The sequence below is a fragment of the Temnothorax nylanderi genome, unplaced genomic scaffold, assembly GCF_030848795.1.
Source record: "Temnothorax nylanderi isolate EJ_2023f unplaced genomic scaffold, tnyl_v1.0 TNYL_tig0185_pilon, whole genome shotgun sequence".
Classification (NCBI taxonomy): Eukaryota; Metazoa; Arthropoda; class Insecta; order Hymenoptera; family Formicidae; genus Temnothorax; species Temnothorax nylanderi.
In genome coordinates this window covers 103,526-131,306 of record NW_027249247.1, presented here as the reverse complement: position 1 = coordinate 131,306, position 27,781 = coordinate 103,526, and the positions used below count along the sequence as shown (strand labels likewise).

General features: G+C 32.7%; 1 protein-coding gene across 3 annotated transcripts in view; it reads left to right on the top strand.

The window, feature by feature from the left end:
- Nucleotides 1-26,941, top strand: part of LOC139778501 (uncharacterized) — a 32,839-nt gene extending 5,898 nt beyond the window's left edge. For 2 of the 3 annotated variants that reach the window (XM_071716440.1, XM_071716438.1), the window contains exons 2-6: nt 16,324-16,580; nt 16,947-17,216; nt 24,535-24,665; nt 24,863-25,028; nt 25,743-26,941. In XM_071716440.1, the coding sequence (XP_071572541.1) occupies nt 16,326-16,580; nt 16,947-17,216; nt 24,535-24,665; nt 24,863-25,028; nt 25,743-26,141 (1,221 nt within the window). In that variant the 5' untranslated portion in view covers nt 16,324-16,325 and the 3' untranslated portion in view covers nt 26,142-26,941. Of the gene's footprint in view, nt 1-5,974; nt 6,335-16,323; nt 16,581-16,946; nt 17,217-24,534; nt 24,666-24,862; nt 25,029-25,742 lie in introns of those variants that run through there. The other variant, XM_071716439.1, reaches the window with a different exon arrangement.
- Nucleotides 26,942-27,781: the final 840 nt, after the last annotated feature.

Genomic DNA, 27,781 nt, shown 5'->3' with positions numbered 1-27,781 from the left:
GACGTAAGATCCGAAAAGGATAATAAATTTTTCACACAATTAGAATTGATAAAAATATCTCTCTTTGTATTTTGTAAATTATTAAAATTATTTTTTGTACGATATGTTATTTCAAAATTATTTTTAAGTGATGTGTAACTGATCGATTCTAAAATAATTACTTAGATAATTAACTATAAAGAAATCTTCTATTTTATAACAATAAATATATATCGGATCTTACGTCATATTACTACTTCAACTGGTGTAAAATCCAGTTATCATCAATTACCTCAATAGACATATTAATTTATCACTCACCGACCCTGATGTGCAACAGCGGAATTATATCTGCCACGTAGCTACGTTAATTCTGTAACAAATAAATATATCAAATTTATATTAAAATAGTGTTCAAAAAATCTAATGTTTTAAAACATAATTCTTATGCGCATTGAATTTTTTATTCATTATTTAATTAGGTATTTATTTAAATAATTATATATTTTCGGAAAATGATCTTTACAAGAATCAATTTTTATAAAATACTAAATTACTTCTTTTCTTCTAACTTACTATTATTTCTAAATCATGGTAAAGCAAATAGGCTCAATAACAAACAAACAAAATTACTCTTACACAAAATAAATAATATTTACCGCAAAGTTGTTCCGCTGGCGCCCGATGCCGCTCCCAAGCCTCCTCCTCCTCTCAGGCTGTCCTCTCGAGTTGTCAGCTCCCTCGATGCAACACTTTCCGCGTCGTTATCTTCTGAAACATATAAATAAATGATTTGATATTATAACTAATTATTACAGTGTAACAATAAATACAATCAATAATTATAAGGGTATTCTAAATGAATCAATTAAAATATGTTATAAAATATCTAATTATAAAATATCTTCTGCTTTCTTATATACCTATTTCTTAATTTTTCTTATATTCTTTCTTATGTGTAGCATATGCACGTTAAAAAATCTCTGCATATTATTTTATGAAATATTTAATCTTAGAACCAGACCAAACATACAAATCTCAAAGTCTATTTAAAAAAATTTGCGTCTATTAAAAAAAATTATTATTATCATATGCAATATTAATAATTATTTTCTATTCCTGTTTTACAGATATAGATACTAATTTATTTTTATTTCACACAGATATGTACAATACATAAATATTTTCTTTTTCTCTAGTCTTCCAGTCCTATCCTGAGATACGAAAACCATGAAGATATTTAAAAACTGTATATTCTAAAAGCATCAATAAACTTACTTATTTTAGTTTTATTTTATCTATTCCTCTTTTTTCGTCATTTAAAGATCGCTACCATTGCTCCTATTTTATTTCGCTCATAAAGCTTCCTCTATGAAGAAGCCAAACTAATAAATACTAATAATTATGCATCAAATAAAATACAAGCTTCCTCATAAGAGGAGCTTTGTGAGCAAAATAAAATAAAAGCAATGGTAATAATCTGTAATGATGAGGAAGCAATGTGCAAGTTTCTAATTTGCACACTTTTTATTGATTTTTTAATCTCTTTATATTTATCTAATTAAAAATAAACGATATAAGGTGTTATACCATAATCAAAGTTATTGACTTTTCCAATCTGAAAAATCTTTCAATTCAAGATTAAATATCAGATTAGATATTTTCAAGATTAAATGTCAGATTCAATATTTTATCTTGATATTTTTTACATTGATTATTTATTCTTAAAGAGATAACAGGCAACAACGGCATGACTTGCAATATCAGATTAAATATTTTATTCTTAAAGAGATAACACGCCATAGCGATACAAGTTAAAATTATTTTTTAAACAAAGATATTTAATAAAATGCATCAACGAGCTTTTATAAAGACAGTACAATCTTCTTTTGTTTAATATTAAAATTATATGTAAGTATTCTTTATACAATTACGAAAGTATGTTATTCTCTAACTTGCTTTTATAAAAATAGAATAACTGGTGACTTCACGTACAATAATATATTATCAAGTATAATGAAAAATTTTACTTATACTCTTATATTACAAAAAGACGTATATGTATGTATATGTACGTACATAAACATACATAAACGTGCATAGACAAGAATATGCAGAGGTTTCATAAATATAATTATAATAGGGGAGACCGGGGCTAAGCCGACACTATTTTTTCAAAGACAATTTTTAATATTTAATTAAAATTTTTAGGCAAATTCAATGGTACATATTTAAAGAGTGTTTCTTCAGGTACAAAATTGATTCAGGAAGTTTTGCTGTACGTCGCTTTGTTTTGCCGCCAGGAAAAGAAAAGTGACGCGAAGACAAATTTTCGAATTGAAAAATGCCGGGGCAAACTCGACACCCCGCCGGGGCAAACTCAACACTTTGTCTGATCGACACAATTTGATCTGGAACTTATTTTTTACTGTCTGAAAATGAAAATACATTGTTTATTGTGTATTTAAAAAGTACAAAAATTTGGAATAAAGTAGCTAGAACAATCATTTGAAATAATAAGAACAAAAATTGTTGAACTTTCAATTATCTTCATCTAAACTCATGTCTGAAAAACAATTAATGCAGGTAAACTCGCGATCGGACGTGCGCATACATTTGTCATGAGCCATACGGCTGCATGACAAGCATTGTTAGTTACTGGGAGCCGACGAAACGGCGTGGTGTTGACTTTGCCCCGGACGTCGTTTTTCACTTTTGTCACTTCAAAAACATGAAAATTTTGAAAATATGCAAAAAACGATTATCGGATTCATATAGAGCATCAAATTTCCCATCAAAATCACTTACCGGTAGATTCGCAAGAGTAAAGCTCGATGAAAGAGTAGACATTTTCGAGAGATCAGAAAAATTACTTTTCACTATCAAAAACGCTTATGTCGCGTTAAAAATTACACTATAACTCAGAATGTTACCAAATTCCGTTGATAATACTGGCACATAAAGACGCATTTACAGTAGGAAAGGCAAGTTTCTACGATAGATTTAAATTGGCAAAAAGCCTAGTGTCAAGTTTGCCCCGTTGTCGGCTTAGCCCCGGTCTCCCCTATATCTATTATTTATTATATCCTCTTCATATAATTAGAGTACACAATGGTAAAGTCTGGGATATAAGGAAAAAGCATCTGCTGTAAGGTAAACGGGTAAATATCTATTATTGCATCATGATAAAATTTTTTTTATTACTCCAATGCTGCAATGCCACGCTCATAATCCAATTACGCTGTCAAATCGAGTAACATGATATAATCAAGATAGAGACTAATCACAGACAACGATGACTTGCGCGGATGTCGTAACGTTTACTGTGTGATTTTATAATCGCGTCAATTAACTTCCTGAACAGCTAAAAAATTTGTGCGAATTGTTGGAGATCAAAATATCATCTGTTATACATCAAGATTCTATTAGAGATTGCGTGCGATTATGAAATGCAGACTACTTACTTATTCATCATTTGCGTGTAAATAATTAATTAATTTTATACATTTTACAGTCTTTTCTTTATATTATAATATATAATTACGTATTAATTTGAATCTATATCGTTAAGTTAAAAATGTCTAATAAGCATACTTTGTATAAATAATCTTATTGTTTGAATAAATGTTTTGAAATATCATTGTCTGTGATTATTGTTATCGTTCATCGTTATAGTATCGATATAGTATCGATATATTGTTATCATTATACGGAATAGATGAACACATTTTGATAATATATGCCCAGATAGCAACGTGTTTGCATTGTTGCTAGCATGTTGCCGACAACATAGTATGTGTTGCTATCAAAATTGTGGCAACTGAGTCCGCATTTGTCGACAAGTTGATGCCTTCACGATATAACAATTTTGCATAGCAACTTGCCAGCAACTTGTTGTCAACTTACGCTGCGGTCTAAAATCGTCTGATTCAAAATTCGAGCTGTTGCTGTCATGTTGCTGTAATAATTCATAAAATCACACAGTGCTGTCATATTGCTGGCAACGCGAAGTAAATTTGATGCTGCTCTCTTGCCGACAAATTGCTGGCAATACATATATCCAATGTTGCCTGCATGTTGCTTCAAATATTAAATTACTCGAAATCAATTGAAGCAAATGTACAGCAAGTTGCCAGCATCATAAGCAATCACTTGCTATATCTGGGTGATAGCCGACATTAAAATCATTGCAGAAATATTTTAGCAGAAATATTTAACTTCTTTTCCTCATAATTTACTTTCGTTATTTGCTTTTTTTATATTATATTATATTCTAAATACACGAACTGTTTCTTATTGTTAGTAACATACGTGATGCTTCACGCACTTAAGATTACGTACAGGAAATTCTCACGATAGTTAACATGTTATCAACTTTTTATATCTCAGTTCCAAATTTACTAAATTATTTTTGTAATAATCATCATAAAATTGTAAATGTCGAAATTTGATTAATATTTTATTGATTATTTAAATCTGAGCTACATTAACAGTACAGTGAAATAAGTTAAGTAGAAAAATGTTAGAGACGCATATGTTATCAAAAAAGTAGTTACCATGTAAAAATGAAAAAATATATATAAATAGTATATTGTGCACCAAGGGGCGAAAGTAGCGTTTTTCAGACGAGTGTGAAGTTTGCCGCCCGAGCCGAAGGCGAGGGCGGCAAATCACACAAGTCTGAAAAAGCTTTCGCCCCGAGGTGCACACGATATTTTTCACAATATCTTTACGGAAAGTTCGACTTCCATGCCTAGAGAGAGGCGAGAGTGGTCAATTTCACGCCAAAGCGGCATAGCGGGCGGAAAGTAACCACTTTCTGCTATGCCGCTATGCCGCCTTGGCGTGAAATTGACCACTCTCGCCTCTCTCTAGGCATGGAAGTCGAACTTTCCGTGGAGGTGTTGTGAAAAAATTTTTATGTGATTTGAGAGATCAATAGACAATTCATATTTTTACTTAACTTAGCCATGAAATCGAAGAAGAATAAATATTTTAAGAGAACAATAATGCGAAATATACACAATTTTGTAATAAATTAAATGTACATGCAGGCAAAAATATATAATAAGCAAATAATGCATTTGCCAGTTCAATTATCAGTACGTTGATGAAATGTTGCTTTACTTCATCTATTCAATAAAAGAACAATATGTATATTGACTGAGATGCATATATTGACGTAGAGCATGAAATCCGCGGAGATTTTTTTCCCTTAAATATCACATATAAATTTCATATCCCGAGATAACGCTCATGATAGACGACCTTCGTGAATAATTCCAAATTCCACTATATTCTCGCCGTTCAGAAAAATTATTCAAGTTTAGGATGACGGTATTATGGACGGCGACGAATAATGCATGAATTAATTTTGGAAATCGTACATCCTCACAGGATTAGCTATTATAGCAAATTTAATTGTAAAATAGGGATAACTAACATTTTTTGCAGCAAAAGCAGTATTTTTTGCAGGGAGAGCTATAATTTAGCAACAGTAGCAAAAGTTTAACAAAAAGTTACTTTAACAAAAGGTAGGCTTTTTTTCTGTGCAAAATCTGATGAATTTCATGCATTCCTCTGAAATCTTTCTTTCTTAATATATTACATATTTTCACACATTCATATACCTATAATATATACGATTATTTATAATTTCCTTTAACGTTTGCCAGTCTTAATGAAACAAGAGTATAGCACAATTAAAAACCGCACGTGTTTTTCATTGCCCCAACCTGGGGTCCCTCTCTAAATATAGAGAGCTAGGCAAGCAATATACTCTCGGTGGGTTGCCATCCCATCTGACATCCGAGAGGTGGCAATCGAAATCTGACAAAACCGTCTTGGTCGGATTTGAACTCGGTTCTCCGGCTCACTAGACCAGCGCACATCTCTGCGCCACGATTGTTCCCCTCTCTTGCCTCAATACCAGGATGATAAGTACACGCTTCTACTGCTTCTAACTGCTTGTCGTATTCAGTTCATGATCACACGAGTGTTATCATCGCTATGTTATCTCATTTAAGTTAGCGTCTATTGGTTTATTGAGAGATAAACCGACATGCGTTTTTGTTGGCCAAGTCTCAGTTATCTAAGAATAAATCAGGAAGTTCGTTGGTATAAATGGTGACCAAGCAGATCATATGTCGTGTTCGTGACAGTCGTCATCTGCAGTGTCGAATGAAAACATACGTATACTCGCAATTTCATTCGAGAGTATAAAAAAAGCACTGATGTAGATATAGCCTGTCACTTATGCGTTCTGCGTGTATCACTTCGCGGGAGGCTTTACGAAACGGCACAGTGAAGTGAGCATTTAAGTGAAATAAACGACCAAAGTCGAAGCAATTTACAGGTCAGTGTGTCGATTATTATCAACGCTCTGTTTTCCTCAAAATGATATTTAGTCGGAATTTATTAATAAAAATTTTAGATAAAGCCTTGTAAAACATGTAATTATAGTGAACTCACATATACCGTATTATATTTAAAAAATATGAGATCAATTTGCTAATAATGCAATAATATGTGTATAGGTAAATATGAATAAATATAGGAATAAAAAGCACATATGACACATAATTTATAATATACTTTAATATAATTTAAGAAAATATGATTTTTTACAAAAATGCTACATCAGTGGGACAATCTCAAGTTTATTCCGTGTAAATTGCATGAGTCGCGTGAGTTTGAGAGAAGAAGAGTTTAAGTTGTAAACATACAAAATGCGCAAACATTATAAACGCGATTATAAGTTCTTATGAGATATTTCTCTATCTTATAGACAATATTTTAGAACGTATAAATAATTTTCCATATCTTTAAACAATCTTATACTTTATAAAATATAATAATGTAGAAATCGAATATCTACAATATATAAATCGAATATATCTGTCTAACACAAATAACCACTTCTCCTGTTTACTTTTTAAGTTAAACAAGATAAGTCATAACAAATATCATTTCAATTTCTCAATGCAATATTAATTGTTATACGCTTTTTAAGATTAACAATCCACCTAGAAATTATTAGTTGAATTGACGTCAATTGGATCGATAAATAGTTGATGCCAAATACTAGTTTAGTTGATATCTTTGTCATCTTCGACCTTGCTTCGTCATCACAATTGCTTCACAATTGCTTTTAATTGAGAAATTGAGACTACTTCTGTAAGATTTTTATTGTCTTGCGACTAACTCTATTTCGAATTAATCCAAAATCGGAAAGCATAATATATACATATATGTACACAATAAAAAATTTTGTGTATTTTTGTTTAAAAAAGTCCTTGTTAAAATTTTTGTGTAAAGTAAGCAACACATACATGTGTAGATTTAACATATGCCTGCTATGTTAATTGAACTTAACAAATGTAAAATGTAAAATTACTAAAATAATTTAAAAAACATGTAAAAGTAACACAATTTAAACATATTTATTAAATGTGTTAAAGATTACAGAAAAAGAGTGTTGATTTTACTCTATAACAGAAGTGGGAATAAAAATTTACAGAAAAAGAGTGTTAATTTTATTCTTACAATCTTAACTTCAACATAAAAGTTATGTTAATTGTACACATAATTAACCTCAAACTACGATCAGAATTACATTTCCTTTCTGTGAAAATATTTTAACATAGTATCGGTGTTACCATTTAACACATCCATATTATGTTAAATTAACACAAAAATTTGAGTGAACCGTTTGGGGCATGTGATTTATGTTATATTTAACACAAATTTTCCAACTGTGTATATTACGTATTCGATGTGAATAGAAAGAGAAAGAAGAGGGAGGTGGGAATTGGCCGAAAGACATAGAAATATTATAAAAATATTCATGATTACTCAATTAACATAAAAACAATTACAAAAAAAACAATGTATGGTGAATACATTGAGGCCAAAGATGACAAAAATACTAGTCAGTATTCGACATTGACGATTCATCGATGCATCAACATCGAATGCATGATGTCGATTTGATTAATCATTTCTGACTGGGGAAAAAATACTATACTACGGCACGAGATATTTTAAATATGTGTATGTGCGTAAATATAATAAGCATATAATATAATTTTGACATATAATGATAGTAATATACGAGTATTTATTAAGATATTATAGTTTAAAAAGTCAATTAAATAAACCGAACATCCCATACAGCATGGAATATGCAAGAAATGTGCTATAAACAATCTATAAATGTTTTAATATTCCGCGGGTCATTCAGAATATTCTGTAGAAGTTCTATAAATATTCCATGAAATTTTGTCTATTCGGAATATGCATAGAATATTCTACAAATATTCTAATAAATGTAGTACATTTAAAAATGCATAGAATGTTCTATAAATATTTTGACAAATATAGAATATTTAGAATATTTACAGAACATTTTGTTAATATTCTTAAATATTTATAGCATGTGCTATGAATATTCTAAGAAACTTTTCTAGAATTGCTATGAATATTTCGATAATAATCTGTAAACATTGCGATGAACATGAAATAATCAGAATATTAATAGAATATTTTTTACATATTAGTAGAATATTTTTAAAATAATCTATAAACATTTCAGGAAAAATATTGAAAACATTCTAACTATTCTAGGAATATTTAAAGAATATTTTGAAACATTATATAAATATTCTGGAAAACATTAAGGGGTTACACCACTGTAGAATTTTCAAAAAAATCGATTTTTTTTATTGGCTTAAAAGATGCTTTGAACCTTCTAGAATAAGGGGAAAAAAGTTTTATACCTGTACAAATTTTTTTCTTTAAAATTCCGAGTTCTTTCCCAAGCACGTCGGACTGCTCCAAAACGACCACCTGCGGTACATAGATACCTGCTGGAAGGGTACAGCCTAATGACTTTCCTTTTGATTTCTAACTTCTTTAATACACTAACAGAGGTCGTTAGAAAGAGTTTGTGTTCAGTTAAAGCATTTTGAAACGAAAGTCCTACTCAAGTGGCAAAAAAGTATTGCAAGTAGCGACTGATATTGCTGTGTGTAATTTTAACGACGGTTTGACTAACATTCTGCAAATTATGAAAGTTTTGGAGATGGATATTGGCCTCCAAGCATACAATTTTTGCCTTGAAACCGATGCTATGCGGATCAAGCACGCCGAGCAGTCTTTGACAGATGCGGCAAAACAGGCACGCACCAGCATAAAATCGACGAGGAAAGAAAATGAGGAGGAATATTTAAGCAGGGAAGGGCAGTTTTATGGTCCAGGGATAGCAGATTAATGGTAAAAATTTTTAAACAGTCAAATTTTTCATTTTTTCCCGTCCATAACACATCTCAAAACTTTAAAGGCGTTTTTCTCGAAACACGATTTTTTAAAACGGCACGCAGCATAAGTCCAACAATTTTCATTCTATTCACTCCAAATTTTGACCATATCTTTAAAATAACATTCCGAAGAGAAATACGTACGGGATTTTCGATAAGTTGATTCTAACATTATTTATTAACAAATGATTGCCCCTTTTTTTTGTCAAAAATTGAACTGTTTACTTCAAATGCTCGCCAATCACACAAAAATTAATATTTTCAAAATTCCCTACGTATTTCTCTAGCTATACTCATGTAGATTAAAAGAAAATTTTTTGTTTTTTTCTATATTCAAATTTGCGTCAGTTATACTGCGTGCCGCAGAGCGCGTCAAATTAAACATGTCTCGCGAGAATGGCAGCGTCGCCATTTTGTACTATTATTGAATAAATATTTTTTTTAATACTTAAAAACATGATTAATTACATCCTTGAATATTATTATCCTCTTACTTTTCCTTCCATCCAAAAAAAAATCGCAAAAAAACGCTTTATTTTAGACTTCTACAGTGGTGTAACCCCTTAATAAAAACTTTTTAGAAATTTTTTTGCAATATTTATAGAATATTTCGTGATTTTCTTGAAGTATCTACAATATGTTATACATATTTCAAGAATATTTTATGAATATTCTGCAAACGTTTTGCGCATATTCAACCCTAGAACCTCCATAACGATCGAGATAATAAGAAAACAAATATGATAAGTATCTGTCAACCGTAGAAATCAACATTAATAAAAATTTTTTGGAATAAATATAATTATTTCAATGGAGTATCTGCACAAGCAGGTATGTATCTATACAGGTAGAAAGTTGCCACTGGTCTCCCGTAAAATTTGATAAAAATTTAGTATCTACGTTAATCGTCGTAATTACTGTAAGCGATTTACCACAGTCTCCCCCTCTAACTTCGGACCTACCCATACAGCACAAAATGTTTTTAAAAAATATTTCTGAATATTTCTATAAAAGTATTACAAGAAATATTTTAAAATGGTTTTATAAATATTTTAAAAAAGTTAAAAAACCTTTTGTGATAACATTTTTAAGAATATTTTAAGAATCTTTTAAAAATATTTATAAAAGTGTTCTTTTTTATCACCCAGACAATATTTTCTTAAATATTTGAAATATATTTTTAAAATATTAATTTAAATCCACATATTTATTGTTTTATAATCTCGTTCCAAAATATTTAAAAATATTTTAAATTTATTATTGGTTCCATAATCTTTTTTTAAATATTTTTAAAATATTATGAAATATTCTTAATTAAAAGATGCATAGTAGCGCATCTTTCCGTGCTAGTTTGGAACGATGCCGCTAGGCGGCGCATGATGGTAAGACTAACTCGTAAGTAAATTTCAGTTGAGGGCTATTATAAGCAGGTCTCTGGCGAAGCAAGAGTATGACATTCGCAAGATATGTATATTTTTCAAATATCAAGATGTACCTATATTATTTTACAGATATTAAAAAAATCTTTCAAACATGAAACACACAATTATTGCTGATTGGGTTAAACATATTTTATTTTTTGAAGTAATATTTCTGAAAATATTCTCGAATAATCTACAAATGTTTGTAAATATTCCCAAATATATTAAGAAAAATGTCTGTATTCCAAGATTGTTTTAATAAATTCACAAATATTCACAAATATCCTATAATTGTTTTATAAATGTATACAGAATATGCGATACCCCATTTTTAATGTTCCTAAAATAAGCTATAAATGTTCCATAAATATATTTTGCATATATAAAAAAATTATGGATTATGCGGAAATATTTATAAAACATTTGTAGATTATTCGAGAATATTTACAGAAATTTCTAAGGACATTCAAAGCGGGACATTACACGTTCATTGCACATTTATAGATCATTCATAGAAAATTCATGAATATTCTAAAGAATATTTATAAAACATTCATGGAAAATTTCATGCTGTATGGGATTAGTTTGGTATCAAGGCTTATTCAAAAAAATAAAAAAGTTAATTAGAATGATGCAGCATGGTGATATTAATAAATGCATTCACCCAGTAACATAATGTTAATCACGATTTCATATATCATAAAAGAAGCGTCGCGCGTCGCTATAAGATCGTGTACATTAAAAGTTCAGTTAAAACATTTTTGCCTATCTCTTATCGTTTCGATGAGATATACGCTTAGATTAGAAACATAAGAATTGATTTTCTCCGATGGAGTGTGTCACTTCTTTTACATGCGTAAGAGCACTAAAAAAATACTCTTATTTTTATCTGTAATGTAACATACCCAAAGTTCATCAAAATTGAGGAGAAAACTTGGGTTTGTTTTCTTTTAAGATAAGTAGATTTAATCTAACAAGATCCATTTGAGTGTTACATGTACTTTATGAGTTTGCTGTGCAGCAAATATAATTAGCGCGATATTTTTGTAGCTCGACGACTTGAGGCCGACTTTTGATGCCTCTTTAACAATTAAGCAATATAGTATGCTATTCTAATTAAAATGTATTAAAATATTAAAATAAAAATATATAGAAATCTGTTGTGTGAATACTTCTTAGGAAAAACTATAATAATGGTAATATAATAGAATAAACAATCAAACAGATTTACATACTTATTATGTGACGTGGCAAATTGATGATTATTGGACATTGAAAATTGTGTAAAGCTATTAATTTTTATAGTAGGCATTTCAAATAAATGAAAAGTAACATATTAAGACGTAACAATGTAAAACACAACAATTTTGACTGAATAATAATAATTTGACTTCGATATAAAGAAATTACGTTCATATTCTTCAATAGCGTAGTGACTTTACTGCAAGTGTATAATCATATGTTATGCTGGGGATAGTACGATTTCCGAGGCGCCCAGATTTGACTGTGGTTTCTGGTAGTATTTCTTACGCTGAACAAAAAATTATATAGGTCTTATAGGGCTAACTGTTCTAGTTTTCGAGATATGCAGTATTAAAGCTCAAAATAAATATAATATAAATCTTTACTTTTTTTAATTATTAGATATAATATATTATCGTATTTTATATTTATACTTTCTAACACATAAACTCTTTGCCTATAGGGCGAAACAAGGTATATTATTGTACAGTTGTATATACATAGTAATATAAAACTAAATTATTTTATGAAATATAATAGTAATTTATTGCACGCGTTACTTTTTTTAATTATTAGATATAATATATTATCGTATTTTATATTTATGCTTTCTAACACATAAACTCTTTGCCTATAGGGCGAAACAAGGTATATTATTGTACAGTTAAATAGTTTTAAAGCGCGTCACTAACCTACATAGGTTAGTTGACGCGCTTTAAACACTTAAATACTTTTTTACAACAACTCCACGGAAAGTTTGACTTTCCGTAAAGGTATTGTGAAAAATATCGTGTGCACCGAGGTGCTCGCCTTCGGCTCGGGCGGCAAACTTCACACTCGTCTGAAAAACGCTACTTTCGCCCCTTGGTGCACAATATACTATTAAAGCGCGTCACTAATCTATACGCCGAAGGCGTGTCCTAAAATCAGTGAGGAGGCCCTCCCGCGCCTATTTGTGTACTGTTTATATACACATGTGTATAATACATATGTGTATATATAATACATGTGTATAATACATGTGTTTACAGTACACAAATAGGCGGAGCCCCTTCCCCCGCATAATAAAACTAAACAAACTCCCAGCGTGATACCTAACTGCTTGAATAAAGATGCTTGATTATTCCGCATGATTGACCAGTCATCATATTTAAAATTGGCGCAGTTTTGCATGCGCGTGCGGCCACTGAGCATGCGTATGTGGCCGCAGGACATGTTCAGTGTTGCTACATGGCGTCGGTATGACAGGAATCATAACCTGATTCCTGTCGTACAAAAACGCGTCGATTGAGCATAATTTCATCGAGATTTGAGGTGAGGCTCCTAAACTGTATAATTACCAATACATATTATATAAATCCTATACGTCAAGTGAATGGAACGTCCTACCTTGCGTACGGGGCCTCGCTAATCTTTTCAGTATTAATATTTTTAGTATATTGTAGACTCATCTGTTTAGTAAGGCGAAGATTTAATACATACTTATATTCATTAAAATTCAAGTGATACATTATAGGGGTGTAAACTAAATAATTATTTTTTTTAACTAATATTGCATATCTCGAAAACTAGAGCAGTTAGCCCTATAAGACCTATATAATTTTTTGTTCACCCTTATGAAAAAGTACACTCAACTTTGATGGTTAACACCCACCATTGAGAGTTAACACTCATATTTGGGCGTAAGTTTAGTGTTTGTCATCAAAGTTAAGTATCAACACTTAAATTTAGGTGTAGATTGAGTGTTGACCATTAAGGTTTAGGTAAATTGTGGGTTTAATCTTCAATGATGAGTGTTTATTGGGAGTTTATTCTCAATGATAAGTGTAGGTTGGGAATTAAGCCTCAATGTTTAGTGTAGGTTGGAGATTGATCCTCATCGTTGGATGTACAACGCCCGATCGTTTCACATTAGATGGCGCAGCGCGAGTCGCCACTCTCAAAGAGCCTCACTCGTTAAGTGTCATGGCCAAACTTGCTTGCGTTTCTTCGAACGTGTCGAGTCCGTTACCTCTTTCTTGACGGATTGATCGTTGCGGCGCGTGTTTTGGAGACCAACCGAGTGAGAGTCGGATCACCAGGGAGAGCTCACCACCAGGAAAGGGAGAGCTGCGGCAGCTAGCGTCCGAGAGGGAGGATCGAGGCGAGGAGTCCGGTTCAGCGAGCGGAGCCCTTAAGAGATTCTCATTGGGACGCCATATTTGTTACTTTCATTTGAGGGTTCATATTTTAGGGTTTATACCAACCTTCAAATGATGGTTAACCTTCAATTGTCGGTCCGAAATCACACCCAACTTTAAGGGTTTTTCTATGGTGTTTTTTTAACGGTTAACACCAAAAGTTGAGTGTATTTTTCCATAAGGACAGCGTAAGAAATACTACCAGAAACCACAGTCAAATCTGGGCGCCTCGGAAATCGTACTCGTCCCGTTATGCTTTACCTAAGCATGACATACGCGATTTTATGCATAAATATTTGTATTTATTATTTTTATCCTTTCTCAGCTTGTATCTCCGAAACTATTTGAGTCCGGCCCTTATATATATATATATATATATATGAAATGACTCGGGAAGACATCCCCAACAACATATTTAAAAATAAAGCAAATCGGAGAGAGGAGGCCCCTTTTATGCATAAATACCTATGCATTTTTTAAATGTTACCATCTATTTTATCAAAATTCTCTTAAATCTATTTTAATCAATTTATTACATTAATTATTGCAATTAAGATGTATCATAATTTAATTAAAATAAAATTTATTTAAAGTCAATAAAAGAATAAAAAGTTTTGTCATTTATTTGCATTTCTGGCACTTGATTAGTAAACCATTTTCATTGTGATTTATATCATTTGCTATAAATCTATATCTATACTATTATTATAAAGAGACAGAGTTTGTCGGTTTGATTGTTTGTGCTCGATGATCTCGGAAACCAATGGACCGAATTTTTACTAAAAATATATGAAATAGGGGTAGAATTTCCCGGGGAGTGTCATTGTGTGTATAGTTTTTTGCTACCGATTTTCTGGAAACCGGTTCTTTTAATTTTTCTAATTTTTCGAGAAATAATTGACCGAATTTTAAAGAATTTTATATAAAACAGGGATAGAATTTCCCGGGGAGTGCCATAAAGTGTATAATTTTTCGTTACCGATTTTTTTGGAAACCGGTATCAAAAGTTTTTCGAATTTTTCGGGAAATTCAAGGGGAGTGCTATAAACTGTATAGTTTTTCGTTACCGATCTTTTTGGAAATCGGTTACGAAATTTTTCCAATTTTTTAGGAAATAATTGAGTGAATCTCAAAGAATTGTATACGACGGAATTGAACTTTAGTCGATAAAAAAGTAATATTTTTCAATTTTAGAAAGGGAAAGAGAGAGGGAGAGAGAGAGGGTGAGAGAGAGGGAGAGAGAGGGAGAGAGAGGGAGAGGGAGGGAGAGAGAGAGAGAGAGAGAGAGAGAGAGAGAGAGAGAGAGAGAGGGAGAGAGAGGAGAGAGAGATAGATAGATAGAGAGAGAGAGAGAGAGAGAGAGAGAGAGAGAGAGAGAGAGAGAGAGAGAGAGAGAGAGAGAGAGAGAGAGAGAGAGAGAGAGAGAGAGAGAGAGAGAGAGAGAGAGAGAGAGAGAGAGAGAGAGAGAGAGAGAGAGAGAGAGAGAGAGAGAGAGAGAGAGAGAGAGAGAGTATTTGCGTGTCTTATTACATATGTCCTCTGGGGCGAAGCCCGGGTTACCAGCTAGTTATTTATAATTATATATTATTAAAATTATGTGTTCCTTATAAGTTCAGTCATTAAACGTCCATCTAATAATGGGCGGATTTGATTCTGAGAAAACCGCGGAAAACATTTCTGAGAAAACTCATCAAGGTGAAATATGGCCGATGTCATTCGACCACAAGTACGCACGCGATCGCGGCGCGCCAGACGCGTCGTAAATTTCTCGCAAATACCGCAACTCGATCACGTTCGACGGGATCTCAACGCGGAACGTACGTATGCCGTTGACCAAAAAGGAAAAAGGGAAAAGCGGCTTTCCATTACGCTCTTAATTGAAACAGCTCTTAACTCAAACGTATAGGAGAATGCGCGTTCGTCCTGAATATCGACGGATATGAAGAAAAAAACGACGGTAAAGCGGGCGGGGAAAAAACGGCGGAAGGGGGACGCGACGAAGGAAAGGGTGGAAAAGCCGGAATGAGTGGGAGGGAGCCGGTTGAAAAGGGAATATGATAAATCTCGCTGCGAACAATAAGTTATCGTAAAGAATCGTTTTCGCGTTTCGTGACACGGCGGGAAGAACAATGATTTGTCGGGAAAATTCTCCAATTCCAATTCCAATTCCAATTCCAATTTCAGAAATGGCCCTAAAGACACCGGCATGGCTGAATCTATGCTTCGTAGAGAAGATCCTGCGAAAGTCGGAAGGCGACAACTCGATTCAGGTGATCGATATATTTTCGAAACCGGCCACGGCTAAGGGTGACAACTACTCAAGCGACATGATTAGGGTTACTGCCGAATTTTCACGTGACCAAGGCGACAGTAAAATTACGGAGAAGAAATCAATCATTGTCAAAATCTCGCCTATAGCTGAAGGCATTCGTCAAGACCTTGTAAGTTGATTCAACTAATATAATATTTCTAATACAAATAAATCAAATTAAGTGTCAGATTCTACTATTTCGAAGTAGATTTCTAATGAACAAAAAGATCAGGACAATTATTTTTTAAGTAATCAGTGACTGAAAATAAAATTATTTTTATCAAGTTCAAAGAGGCACATATACCTACATTTAGAAGAAAAGTATATGCTTCAGTCATATTAAAATCAATTTTGATTTGCGGAATAAAATTATTATTTATTTATCATTTCTGAGAAACCAAAACATTTTATTTAAACCCTTACATCACAAAACTAATTGCATGCTTGTTTGATTTTAAAAGATTTTATTTGTTAATCTTAAATAAACTTTTTACAGATCGAATTATCAGGCGTCTTTGACATCGAGATATTGATGATGTCAGATACCTTGGATAAAATGAATAAGTTGTTAGGACCGGAGCATCGCTTAAGCGGGAAGGGCCTATACGTGCAAAATAAAAATCCAACGCTTCTAGTGATCGAGGATCTCGCGCCTCTCGGCTTTCGCATGGCCGATCGTCTGTCTGGTCTTGACCTAGCTCATACCATATTGGCGCTTGACGGACTAGCCAGGTTTCACGCAGCTTCTGTAGCCATATGCGAGAAGGTAAATCACTACGCGTGACTCACTTGTAATGTCTCATTGCGATTATCACGAATTCAAGTTAGTGGCACGAAACCATGGACCATACAAGGTGCAAATTTCCAAGTTAATATTCCCTGAATGATATAAGTAATATATTTATATGGAAAGTCATTTTGTATTGCATGCTAGGAGACTTCTTGCACTATATTATACGAATATTGCACTATATTAACCACATTATACATAGTCGTCGGAAATATTCAAATGTTTCATATAATAGACATTAATATATTTTAAAGCGACGAAACATTAATTGCTTCAAATACTATCAAGAGATAAGTTTGAAACTTGTAAAGCTTTAGGACAATGTGCTTTTAACACTTTAGATCCTATAGAGAAGTAGTTTCTAATTAATATTTTAAAAAGGTACACATTTTGTTTTAATACCGTGTACAAACATATTGCCCAACTTTATACTAAATTGAATTTTCTTGTTGCATAAATGTATAGTGGCGGTCAAAGTTTTTACGTTTTATAATATTAAACATCACAGACGCGCGCTACGCGCGCGCTATTTATTTTTAATATTTCACTGTTACTATTAACTTTACACTATTAACCACACAACTGTCAAAATATGCCATGACAGCCGCTCATGAAGTAAGCGCAACAAGAGAACCAATCGACATCACGGAAAAGCGACAACAATATTTCGATAGATTCGAGTATCGATGACATGCCCTTTTTAGAAGAGGAGAGAAAACATATATTATTAGAAATTTTATAATTTGTGCCATATTAATTATAATTAGCTTTGCACTTTAATAATATCTAATTTGTGCATTTCACCGTTTTAATTTATGTAGAATAAAATATCATACATTCAACACCTTTTGTTAAAAAAAAATGAAAAATTATATTTCTCGTATAATGAATTCTAATTCAGAATAAATTTAGATGCAGTTGATAAAATATATACAAAATAAAATATATTTACAATAAAGTTACAAATATTTTGCAGTTATATTAAAGCCACAAATCTTATGCTGTATTTATATAATTAGTTTCAAATTTTTTAATAGCATGAATGAAAAGATAAAACTTAGCACTCATCAGCACTTAGCACTTTTTTGCGATAAATGATGCATTTAAGGCTCCTGGATCCTGAGCCGAGAACTCTGCGTTGACGGTGGCGACGTACCGTCGCGGCAGAAATAAGAACTCTCTCCAATGGAGAATTCTGTCCTTTGTGACATGTTGACAACCTATTTTGTCGTGCATGCTATTTCTTTATTATTCGCTCAGTACTTGTGCTCTAACGTTTAACGTATTCGTGAAAATCGTAAAATTGACCGAAAAGTAAGATTTGCATGCGGAAGGAACGTTTTCACCTCTTTTCGATAATCGGAAAACGGCTGTTTTCCCGTATGTTTAGGCTTCGTTTTATGGATGTTTGTTTATTGTCGAAAGAAAAGGATAGTTTTCGGTCAATTTCGGAAGTGTTCTGAAACGATCTATAGTGATGTTTTATTGAAATGTCTTTTTATTTGAAAATGGCATGCACGACAAAATTGGGCGTTTTCCTCGCCTCGATAGTAAGAATTCAATATGGCCGCGGTGACCATCCAGGAGCCTTAAGACTCAAGTAAATTACTAGTAATAACTAGTCATGAAAGATTCATAAGAGCTCGAACAGATATGTGTTAAAATAAGAAAAAATTATTATGTCCATGAACGATTGTTACGTAACTGGATCCATCCAAGATAAATATCGTGTCCTAAACCTCTGATACTACAGATATGTACATACACTGTAATAATGCGTGCGGCATAATGGTTACCGTAAACCGTAGCAATTTTGTATGGTCGAATGGGAGTTCGAAACTACACGGCGAATGATCCAGCAGAAATGCCTGGCGGAGAATAACCGTTTAACCAAAGTCCAGTATCCTTTATTATTCTTTATTACAGCACGTGCCTCGGCGTTTAGCTAAGAAAACAATTTGAAAAAGTATCTTTCATGAAAAAAAGACTACAATTTACTCAAAAACGTATATCAAATTAAATCTGGCCATCGAGAGCCAACGCGGTTATTTGTGCGTGATAAATCGAAATTTATTTATTAATTCTTCTTACATCTTTGTCCGAACGTTTCGGCTCCGCATTGAGCAATCATCAACGGCATAACAAATACAATTTAATAATTCTCACGATCTCCGTAGGTACGCTATGGATGAGTGCTTCGGGACTGGAAAGAGTGGAAAGTCGGAAGGCCGATCTGCTCGTCTGCTCGTAACGTGTTGACGTATGGTTGGAATGTGATGTCACAGTTAAGAGATCAGGAGAACGTAAGTATGAGAATTGATATCATGGTCATTTTTAAATCCATTGTTCAGCAATGCGACTAAGACGACACATAAGCATAAAGTTCAAGACTGTTTATACTTATATATGTGTCGTCTTAGTCGCATTGCTGAACAATGGATTTAAAAATGGCCACGATATTAATTCTCATACTTGCGTTCTCCTGATCACTTGTATTAGGCCAGTCATATTAGACATCAGATCGTCCAATTAATCTTTCCAGATTGCAACCACCATGAATCGCTTTGATTTGAGATGCTATAAGTGGGATTTATTTTGCTTCGCAAAATGAACGCAGAATAAAAAGTTATTAACAATTTTATGAACAAAAAACACGATTTTTTTTATTTTTTCCCAAATATCTCGAAAACTAAGCAAAATAGGGTAACTAACTATACGTACCTTTCTTGTAGAGCGTAAAATTATCTACAATAATGATCTGAACAACATTTATCGTCAAGTCAGTCGTTTAGTTTGCACGCGCCGTCAAAGTCCGAGACTCGGATCCCGAAAACCTTCGATTTCATCGTTTTTTGCTTTCTCATAGAGGAAGCTTTGTTTTCGTAAAAAAATTTTTTTTAGTTGCCGCTGCCAATGTGTTCAGAATGTTCTAAAACGTCGAAAAATCGCTATTTTAAAAAATGTCGGTATGTGTGCATGTGTGTATGTATGTATGTATGTGCCACCGAAATTTCTATAACTCCAGAACTAATCAACCAAATCTTAACCAATTATATATGAAATAGGAGTAGAAAAGACTGAAGAATATAATAGAATTAGAGAAATTGCCAATATTTTAAAATGTTAACCTTTAAGGGCTACATCTCAAGTCTCAACAATTGAGACTTTTCATAAATTGATATTTTTTGACAATTTAGTATTAATTACACAGGCACACAAAAAAAGTGTCTTGGCCGAGACACTACACTAGTGTATTCCCATGTACTTTTTCCCGCTGAATCCGAATCCGAAGTCAGAATTGTCAGATTGGCTAAAATTTATGAGATAACCACAAAAAAATGCTCAAAAACACGAATTAAAGGCAAAAAAAATTGTTTTGGCCGAGACACTACACTACTGTATTCCCATGTATTTTTTCCCGCTGAATACGAATCCGAAGTTAAAACTGACAGACTGGTTCAATATTATGACGTATCCTTAAGGACGTTCTCCGGTCCTTATACTAGAGAAAATCGATTTTCTCTAGATTTTCTTGAAACTGTGAATATACGTTAATTTAGGTGTGCTTTATGCGTGGTATAAATTTCAGTACCTCTTCCGGTATAAAAAATAAAGGTACTGAACCTCAAAGTTTCAACTTTTACTAATGAAAAGATTTTCCAGGACAAACGGTAAAAGATACGAGGTTGGTCAAAAGGACCAAAGTTGCTCCTCTCGTCGAGTTCTATAAGGAAAAAATGCCAAAATAAAAAAAAATTAAATTAAAAAATTTTTTTTAGTAAAAATTGAAACTTTGAGGTTCAGTATCTTGATTTTTTATACCGGAAGAGGTACTGAAATTTATACCACGCATAAAGCACACAAATTAACGTATATTCACAGTTTCAAGAAAATCTAAAGAAAATCGATTTTCTCTAGTATAAGGACCGGAGAACGTCCTTAAGGATACGTCATAATATTGAACCAGTCTGTCAGTTTTAACTTCGGATTCGTATTCAGCGGGAAAAAATACATGGGAATACAGTAGTGTAGTGTCTCGGCCAAAACAATTTTTTTTGCCTTTAATTCGTGTTTTTGAGCATTTTTTTGTGGTTATCTCATAAATTTTAGCCAATCTGACAATTCTGACTTCGGATTCGGATTCAGCGAGAAAAAGTACATGGGAATACACTAGTGTAGTGTCTCGGCCAAGACACTTTTTTTTGTGTGCCTGTGTTATTGGCAACTTTTCTAATTCTATTATATTCTTCAGTCTTTTCTACCCCTATTTCATATATAATTATGTAAGATTTGGTTGATTAGACCTAGTTTTATAAAGCTTCTATGTATGTACGAATTCTCCGAAATTTCAAATGTGTGTGACACGAGAACTGATCAATCAAATTTTTAAGAATTATATATGAAATAGGGGTAGAAGAGACCTAAGAATACAATAGATTTTGTTATATATTATTATGAAAAAATACAAGTTTATGAATTTTGTGATTGAATGATTACTGCGATTATACACTATCGGCAAGTTGAACAAGCATACATACCCAGCATTGGGCTGCATATATTGCCGATAGTACATTTATATTCGCAGTAAACATTCAATTACAGAGAGAGAGAGAGAGAGAGAGAGAGAGAGAGAGAGAGAGAGAGAGAGAGAGAGAGAGAGAGAGAGAGAGAGAGAGAGAGAGAGAGAGAGAGAGAGAGAGAGAGAGAGAGAGAGAGAGAGAGAGAGAGAGAGAGAGAGAGAGAGAAATGATGATGATGATGAAAGCCATTTATTAGCTACAGTAGCTACATTGATAATACCTAATAATACATAAATACATAATACCATTACAATTACCTACTATCATTAACACTACTAATTATATACCACTACGCATTTGCTTCTCTCTCTTTCGTTACTATACACCGTGCTAACTTCTTTCTAAAACTTTGTATTTTTTCTTCATTTTTTATCTCTATTATTTTTCACAACACCTCCACGGAAAGTTCGACTTTCCATGCCTGTAGAGAGGGGCGAAAGCGGTCAATTTCACGCCAAGGCGGCATAGCGGGCGGAAAGTAACCACTTTCCTCCCTAGGGCGGAAAGTGACCACTTTCCACCCGCTAAACAGGGAGGAAAGTCGTCACTTTCCTCCCTAGGGAGGAAAGTGGTTACTTTCCGCCCGCTATGCCGCCTTGGCGTGAAATTGACCACTCTCGCCTCTCTCTAGGCATGGAAGTCGAACTTTCCGTAAAGGTATTGTGAAAAATATCGTGTGCACCTCGGGGCGAAAACTTTTTCAGACTCGTGTGATTTGCCGCCCTCGCCTTCGGCTCAAGCGGCAAACTTCACACTCGTCTGAAAAACGCTACTTTCGCCCCTTGGTGCACAATATACTATTTCATAGAGGAGCTTTGTGAGCGAAGGTTTCTACTTGCACACTTAAAAACTATAAGGAAGCAATGTGCAGGTTTCTACTTGCACACTTAAAAACTATGAGGAAGCAATGTGCAAGTTTCTACTTGCACACTTTTTGATGTTGCGCCGGTGATTTTTTTCCGTCATTTAAAATGAAATTAAAAATCCTAAAAAAATCACACATCATCTGAGAACTACAAAAAATACTTTTCATAATGCAACCAATTTTTTAGACCTTTTTTCTTTAGTTTGTAGCTATGTAAGCAAGAAATTTTGATTTTTTGGAATAGTCTTAGTTTTTCGCTGTTTTCAGGCCTTAGAATTTATTTGAGATGAATTTTATTGTATGCATCTTGTTGTGGACGAAATTTGCAACAAAAAAGGACCCTTGTATTTTTTTCGTACGACAAACGCTGATTTTTTTATTGACGCGCAAAGTTATCCAATATTGCGCACAGGTCGGATAACGCTAAACTTTGCGCGGCAATAAAAAATCGTACAACGTTCGTCGTACGAAAAAGATACAAAGGTCCTTTTTTGTTGCAAATTTCGTCCACAACAAGATGCATACGATAAAATTCGTCTCAAATAAATTCTAAGGCCTGAAAACAGCGAAAAACTAAGACTATTCCAAAAAATAAAAATTTCTTTACAAATTAAAGAAAAAAGGTCTAAAAAATCGGTTGCATTATGAAAAGTATTCTTTGTAGTTCTCAGATGATGTGTGATTTTTTTAAGATTTTTAATTCCATTTTAAATGACGGAAAAAAATTACCGGCGCAACATTAAAAAAACGATGCAATCGAGGGTTTTCGGGATCCGAGTCTCGGACTTTGACGGCGCGTGCAAGCTAAACGACTGACTTGACGATAAATGTTGTTCAGATCATTATTGTAGATAATTTTACGCTCTACAAAAAAGGTACGTATAGTTAGTTACTCTATCTTACTTAGTTTTCGAGATATTTGAGAAAAAATAAAAAAAATCGTGTTTTTTGTTCATAATATTGTTAATAACTTTTTATTCCGCGTTAATTTTGCGAAGCCAAATAAATCCCATTTATAGCACCTCAAATCAAAGCGATTCATGGCGGTTGCAACCTGGGAAGATTAATTGGACGATTCGATGTCTAATATGACTGGCCTATATGACATCACATTCCAACCATACGTCAACACGTTACGAGCAGACGAACAGATCGGCTTTCCGATTTTCCAGTCCCGAGGTACTCATCCATAGCGTAAAACGGAGATTGTATAAGAATTATTAAATTGTATTTGTTATGCCGCTGATGATGGCTCAATGAGGAGCCGAAACGTTCGGACGAAGATGTAAGAAGAACTAATAAATAAATTTTAATTTATCACGCACAAATAACCGTGTTGACTCTCAGATTTAATTTTTAATGTTTATTATCGAGAGTCCTAATTATTTGATTTAATATATCAAATTATTCTCTTACAATTAGTACCTAACTACCTAAGGAAAATCGACTTTTCCTTGACTAAAATATCGCGTATATCAAATACCTTCGAAACTAAAGCAATTAAAAAAGAAAAGCTTTAAGCTTTTAGCTTAAATAGACACGTATGTGCCTAACTAATTGTAAGCAGTAAGACCTTCTACATTTACGAAATCGTAATTTGTAATTTATATTGAAATTTACATTAAAAAATTGTAACAAATAGTCCTCCTCGTAACTATCTTCAAGAAAAAGTGTTCTCTAAATTTGTTAAGAAATCACATGTTATTGAAATTAGTGTCGTAGATTTTTTTCTATAGCCTCATGTATACATGTTTCAAATTTCCAGTCCACACTACAAACTTATTTACTAAATTGTATAATTAAATAAATAAATATCAATGTTCTTTGATAAAAATATTTTAATATCTAGGAACCAAAGCAAAAAGAGATGTATACGAAAGGAATATTTAACGATCAGTACCCGCTAGAAGTGCAAAATTTTTTCGTTATGACTCTTAAAGCTTTAGCAGATGAGGTTGCAAATTGGCCAGGAATGAAAAAGTAAGATTTACATGAATAAACGCAATATTTATTAATCTAATTCTTAATGTTTAAGATAACATAAATAAACATAATAAGCAGAAACTGGCAAATATATACAGAAACACAAATTGTTGTTTAGAATATACAGCAAATATTTATGATTTTTCCATAATTTTATAGAATTCCATGTTTATGTGACTTTTATTTATTGTTAGATACTCGGAAAAAATTGCTAAACTCACCGACCACATATATAAAATAGGAATAGATGCATCCAAGTTATGTGAGAATGAATTCAATGTTATTAATCACGGCGATTTCTGGGTAAACAATATGTTGTTCAAATATGACAATGATGGCAAACCTGTTCAGCACATTTGTGTAAGTACCACCACATTATAAAAAATCATGTATTTCCTTTAAATACAAGCTTATTGATTTAGTTATTATTATAATCACGATTAAAATTTAAGATTGAATGACGAAATTCGTGAAATCTAATTTGTACCTACATGTAATGACATAATTTATATTGTTGAAACAGCGTATTTACTTTAAAACTATACCTTAAAAGATTAATTTTGAAAAATGTAAAGCATCGTGAGCATAAATTAAATATAAATAAGTGTAGCATCGTTTAGTCACTTTGTTTTAATTATCTATATTTCTGAATTTTTATTATCATTTTTGTAGTTGAATGCAATGCAAGTTGCAGTTAAATGCAAAATAAATTTACATAAAAATTAACAAAATGAATAAGACATAAATATATAATATTCCGAAAAGTATACGGTATATGTTAACGCATTTTAATGATTCGCAATATCGACTTTAGCGATCAAGACAAAGAGGCAGCGCTAATATGAGATACTTGAAACTGCAGTATATTATGAATAATGCATAAATCCAGTTTGATCACATTCAGGTACATCCGCCACCTGTCTGCCGGTGTCATTCGCGCGAACTCTCAACTTTCTCGCCGCGACTTCCTAAACACGAGTCCCACTTCTTTCCCGGGGCACGAATTTCATTTCCAATTCAATTGCCAGGAGCTTAAAAAATCGATCGATCGACAGAGTTTGTTTGATATTACAGGTGGATTTCCAAACGTGTGTCTACACATCGCCGGCAATCGATCTTCAATATTTTCTCAATACAAGTCCTTCCCCGGATGTCATTGAAAACAAGAGAGATGTTTTATTAAATGAATATCTTGGCGCACTGTCGGCGACTATGAAGCAACTGGGCTGCAAGACACAGCCACCCACCATGGAAGAACTGAAAGCTACCCTAAAACGAAGAGTCAGTTATGGAATGATATCATCCTTCTCAGTTTTACCGATAGTGCTGTGCTGCAAGACTGAGGTGAAAGATTTGGATGAGATGATGAATCCTGATACTTTTTCAAGTCCGGGTTTAAAGAGCGAGAGTTATAAAAAATTGATGATGAAGAGAATTCCAATGTATGACGAATGGGGTTTGTTGGATCTTTAATGAATACTTGACTTTTGTTCCTTTCTAAAAAAAAGGCATGTTAAGTCGATAGTCGAATTTATTGTTGCCGCTTTTCCGCGATGCTGATTGGTTTTCTCGCTGCGCTTACTTCATTTGCAGCTGTCATCGTATATTTTGACAGTTGTGTGTATCAAGAAATTAATAGTGTAATAGTAATAGCATAATGTTAAAGCTAAATAGCGCGCGCGAAGCGCGCGTCTATGGTGTGTAATAAATAATGTAGAAAAAATAATAATAATAGGCATGACAAAGTACAGCAAATACATTAAAATGGAAAACAATAGAATAATAGAAATATTGGCGCGCTTTAAAAAAAAGTCATCATGGAATTGATATGATAATGACAGATCTTTTAGTTTGAAAGATCAAAAATTATTCTTTTATGATGTAATATAATGTTTTCATATATATAATATAAATTAAAATTACCATAATTATATCGAGAAAAATCTGAGAATTATAACATTATATAAGAAAACTTAATTATTCTCTTTAATGGCTTTTTAATTAACTTTTACTCTCTACTTTGTCATACGAAGTTACAAAATACTTCCTTTTACAATGCAAAATTCGTTGCCAACTTCGTTGACTTGGATTAACATGGATTACTTCAATTATAGATCACATTAAAAAACATGGAAGACTCTACATTTTAATATCATTGATAAACTTGTTACACAGTTATATATTCGTAAATTTAATGTAAAAATCTTCATTGTTTTAATTTCAGAGATTATAATTCAAGATTTCAGAGATTATAATTCACGATTTTTAATACATTTTCAATCTCTTTCTTCCCCCCTTCTCCCTCTCTTACAACATAATAGACTTTACAATTTGTCTCGTTTTTCTTCAAATTTTTATTTCTTTTTTTTAAATTTAATTCAAAATTCTATATAAAATTTAATTTTCAAATTAAATTTTATTTTTGAAGTTTATGGAGTCTAATTATATTTACAAGTTAACTTACTTTCATCTATTCTTTATAATAGGTATACATAATATATTATATAAATAATATAATATACTACATAAAATCTGTTTATAATTATAAAAATGTTTATAAAAGTGTTCGCTTCAATAAAAATTAAAATTTTGAAAGTTAGTACAAAAATTAATTATGCATAGTATTAGAATCAATGCTTTAATTACTTTAATATATTGATTATAAATTATTTGGTCTTTTTGACATTTTATTAATTTTTTACTCTTTACATATATCTTCAAAATAATTTAGATTAAAATTGAACTTTTATAACATTCTTTGTGGAATAATCCTGGTTTTTTTAATAAATCTATGCGACACAGTTTTGCGTGCATGTTGGCCATTTCACGAAAACAAATAACGAGATGCGAAAAACAAAGAAGTAGAAATGAAATTGCTGTTGGGCACGCGTACTGTATAGTGTGTGACGTGACATTAGTCACGTCCCCGGCCCGGATGGTAGCTCGGCCGAGGTGGGCGTCAAGGGTGGTGCCTCCACCCGAGCGGGCGAGGCGTTAGAGCTATCGTTAGGCTAAGTTTTTGTAAGAATTGCAGGTTATGAGCGAGGGGTGCGGAGCAGATGGCCAAGGACTCGTGTAACGACGTAAAGTCGCACCGCGGGATTATGCAGGTG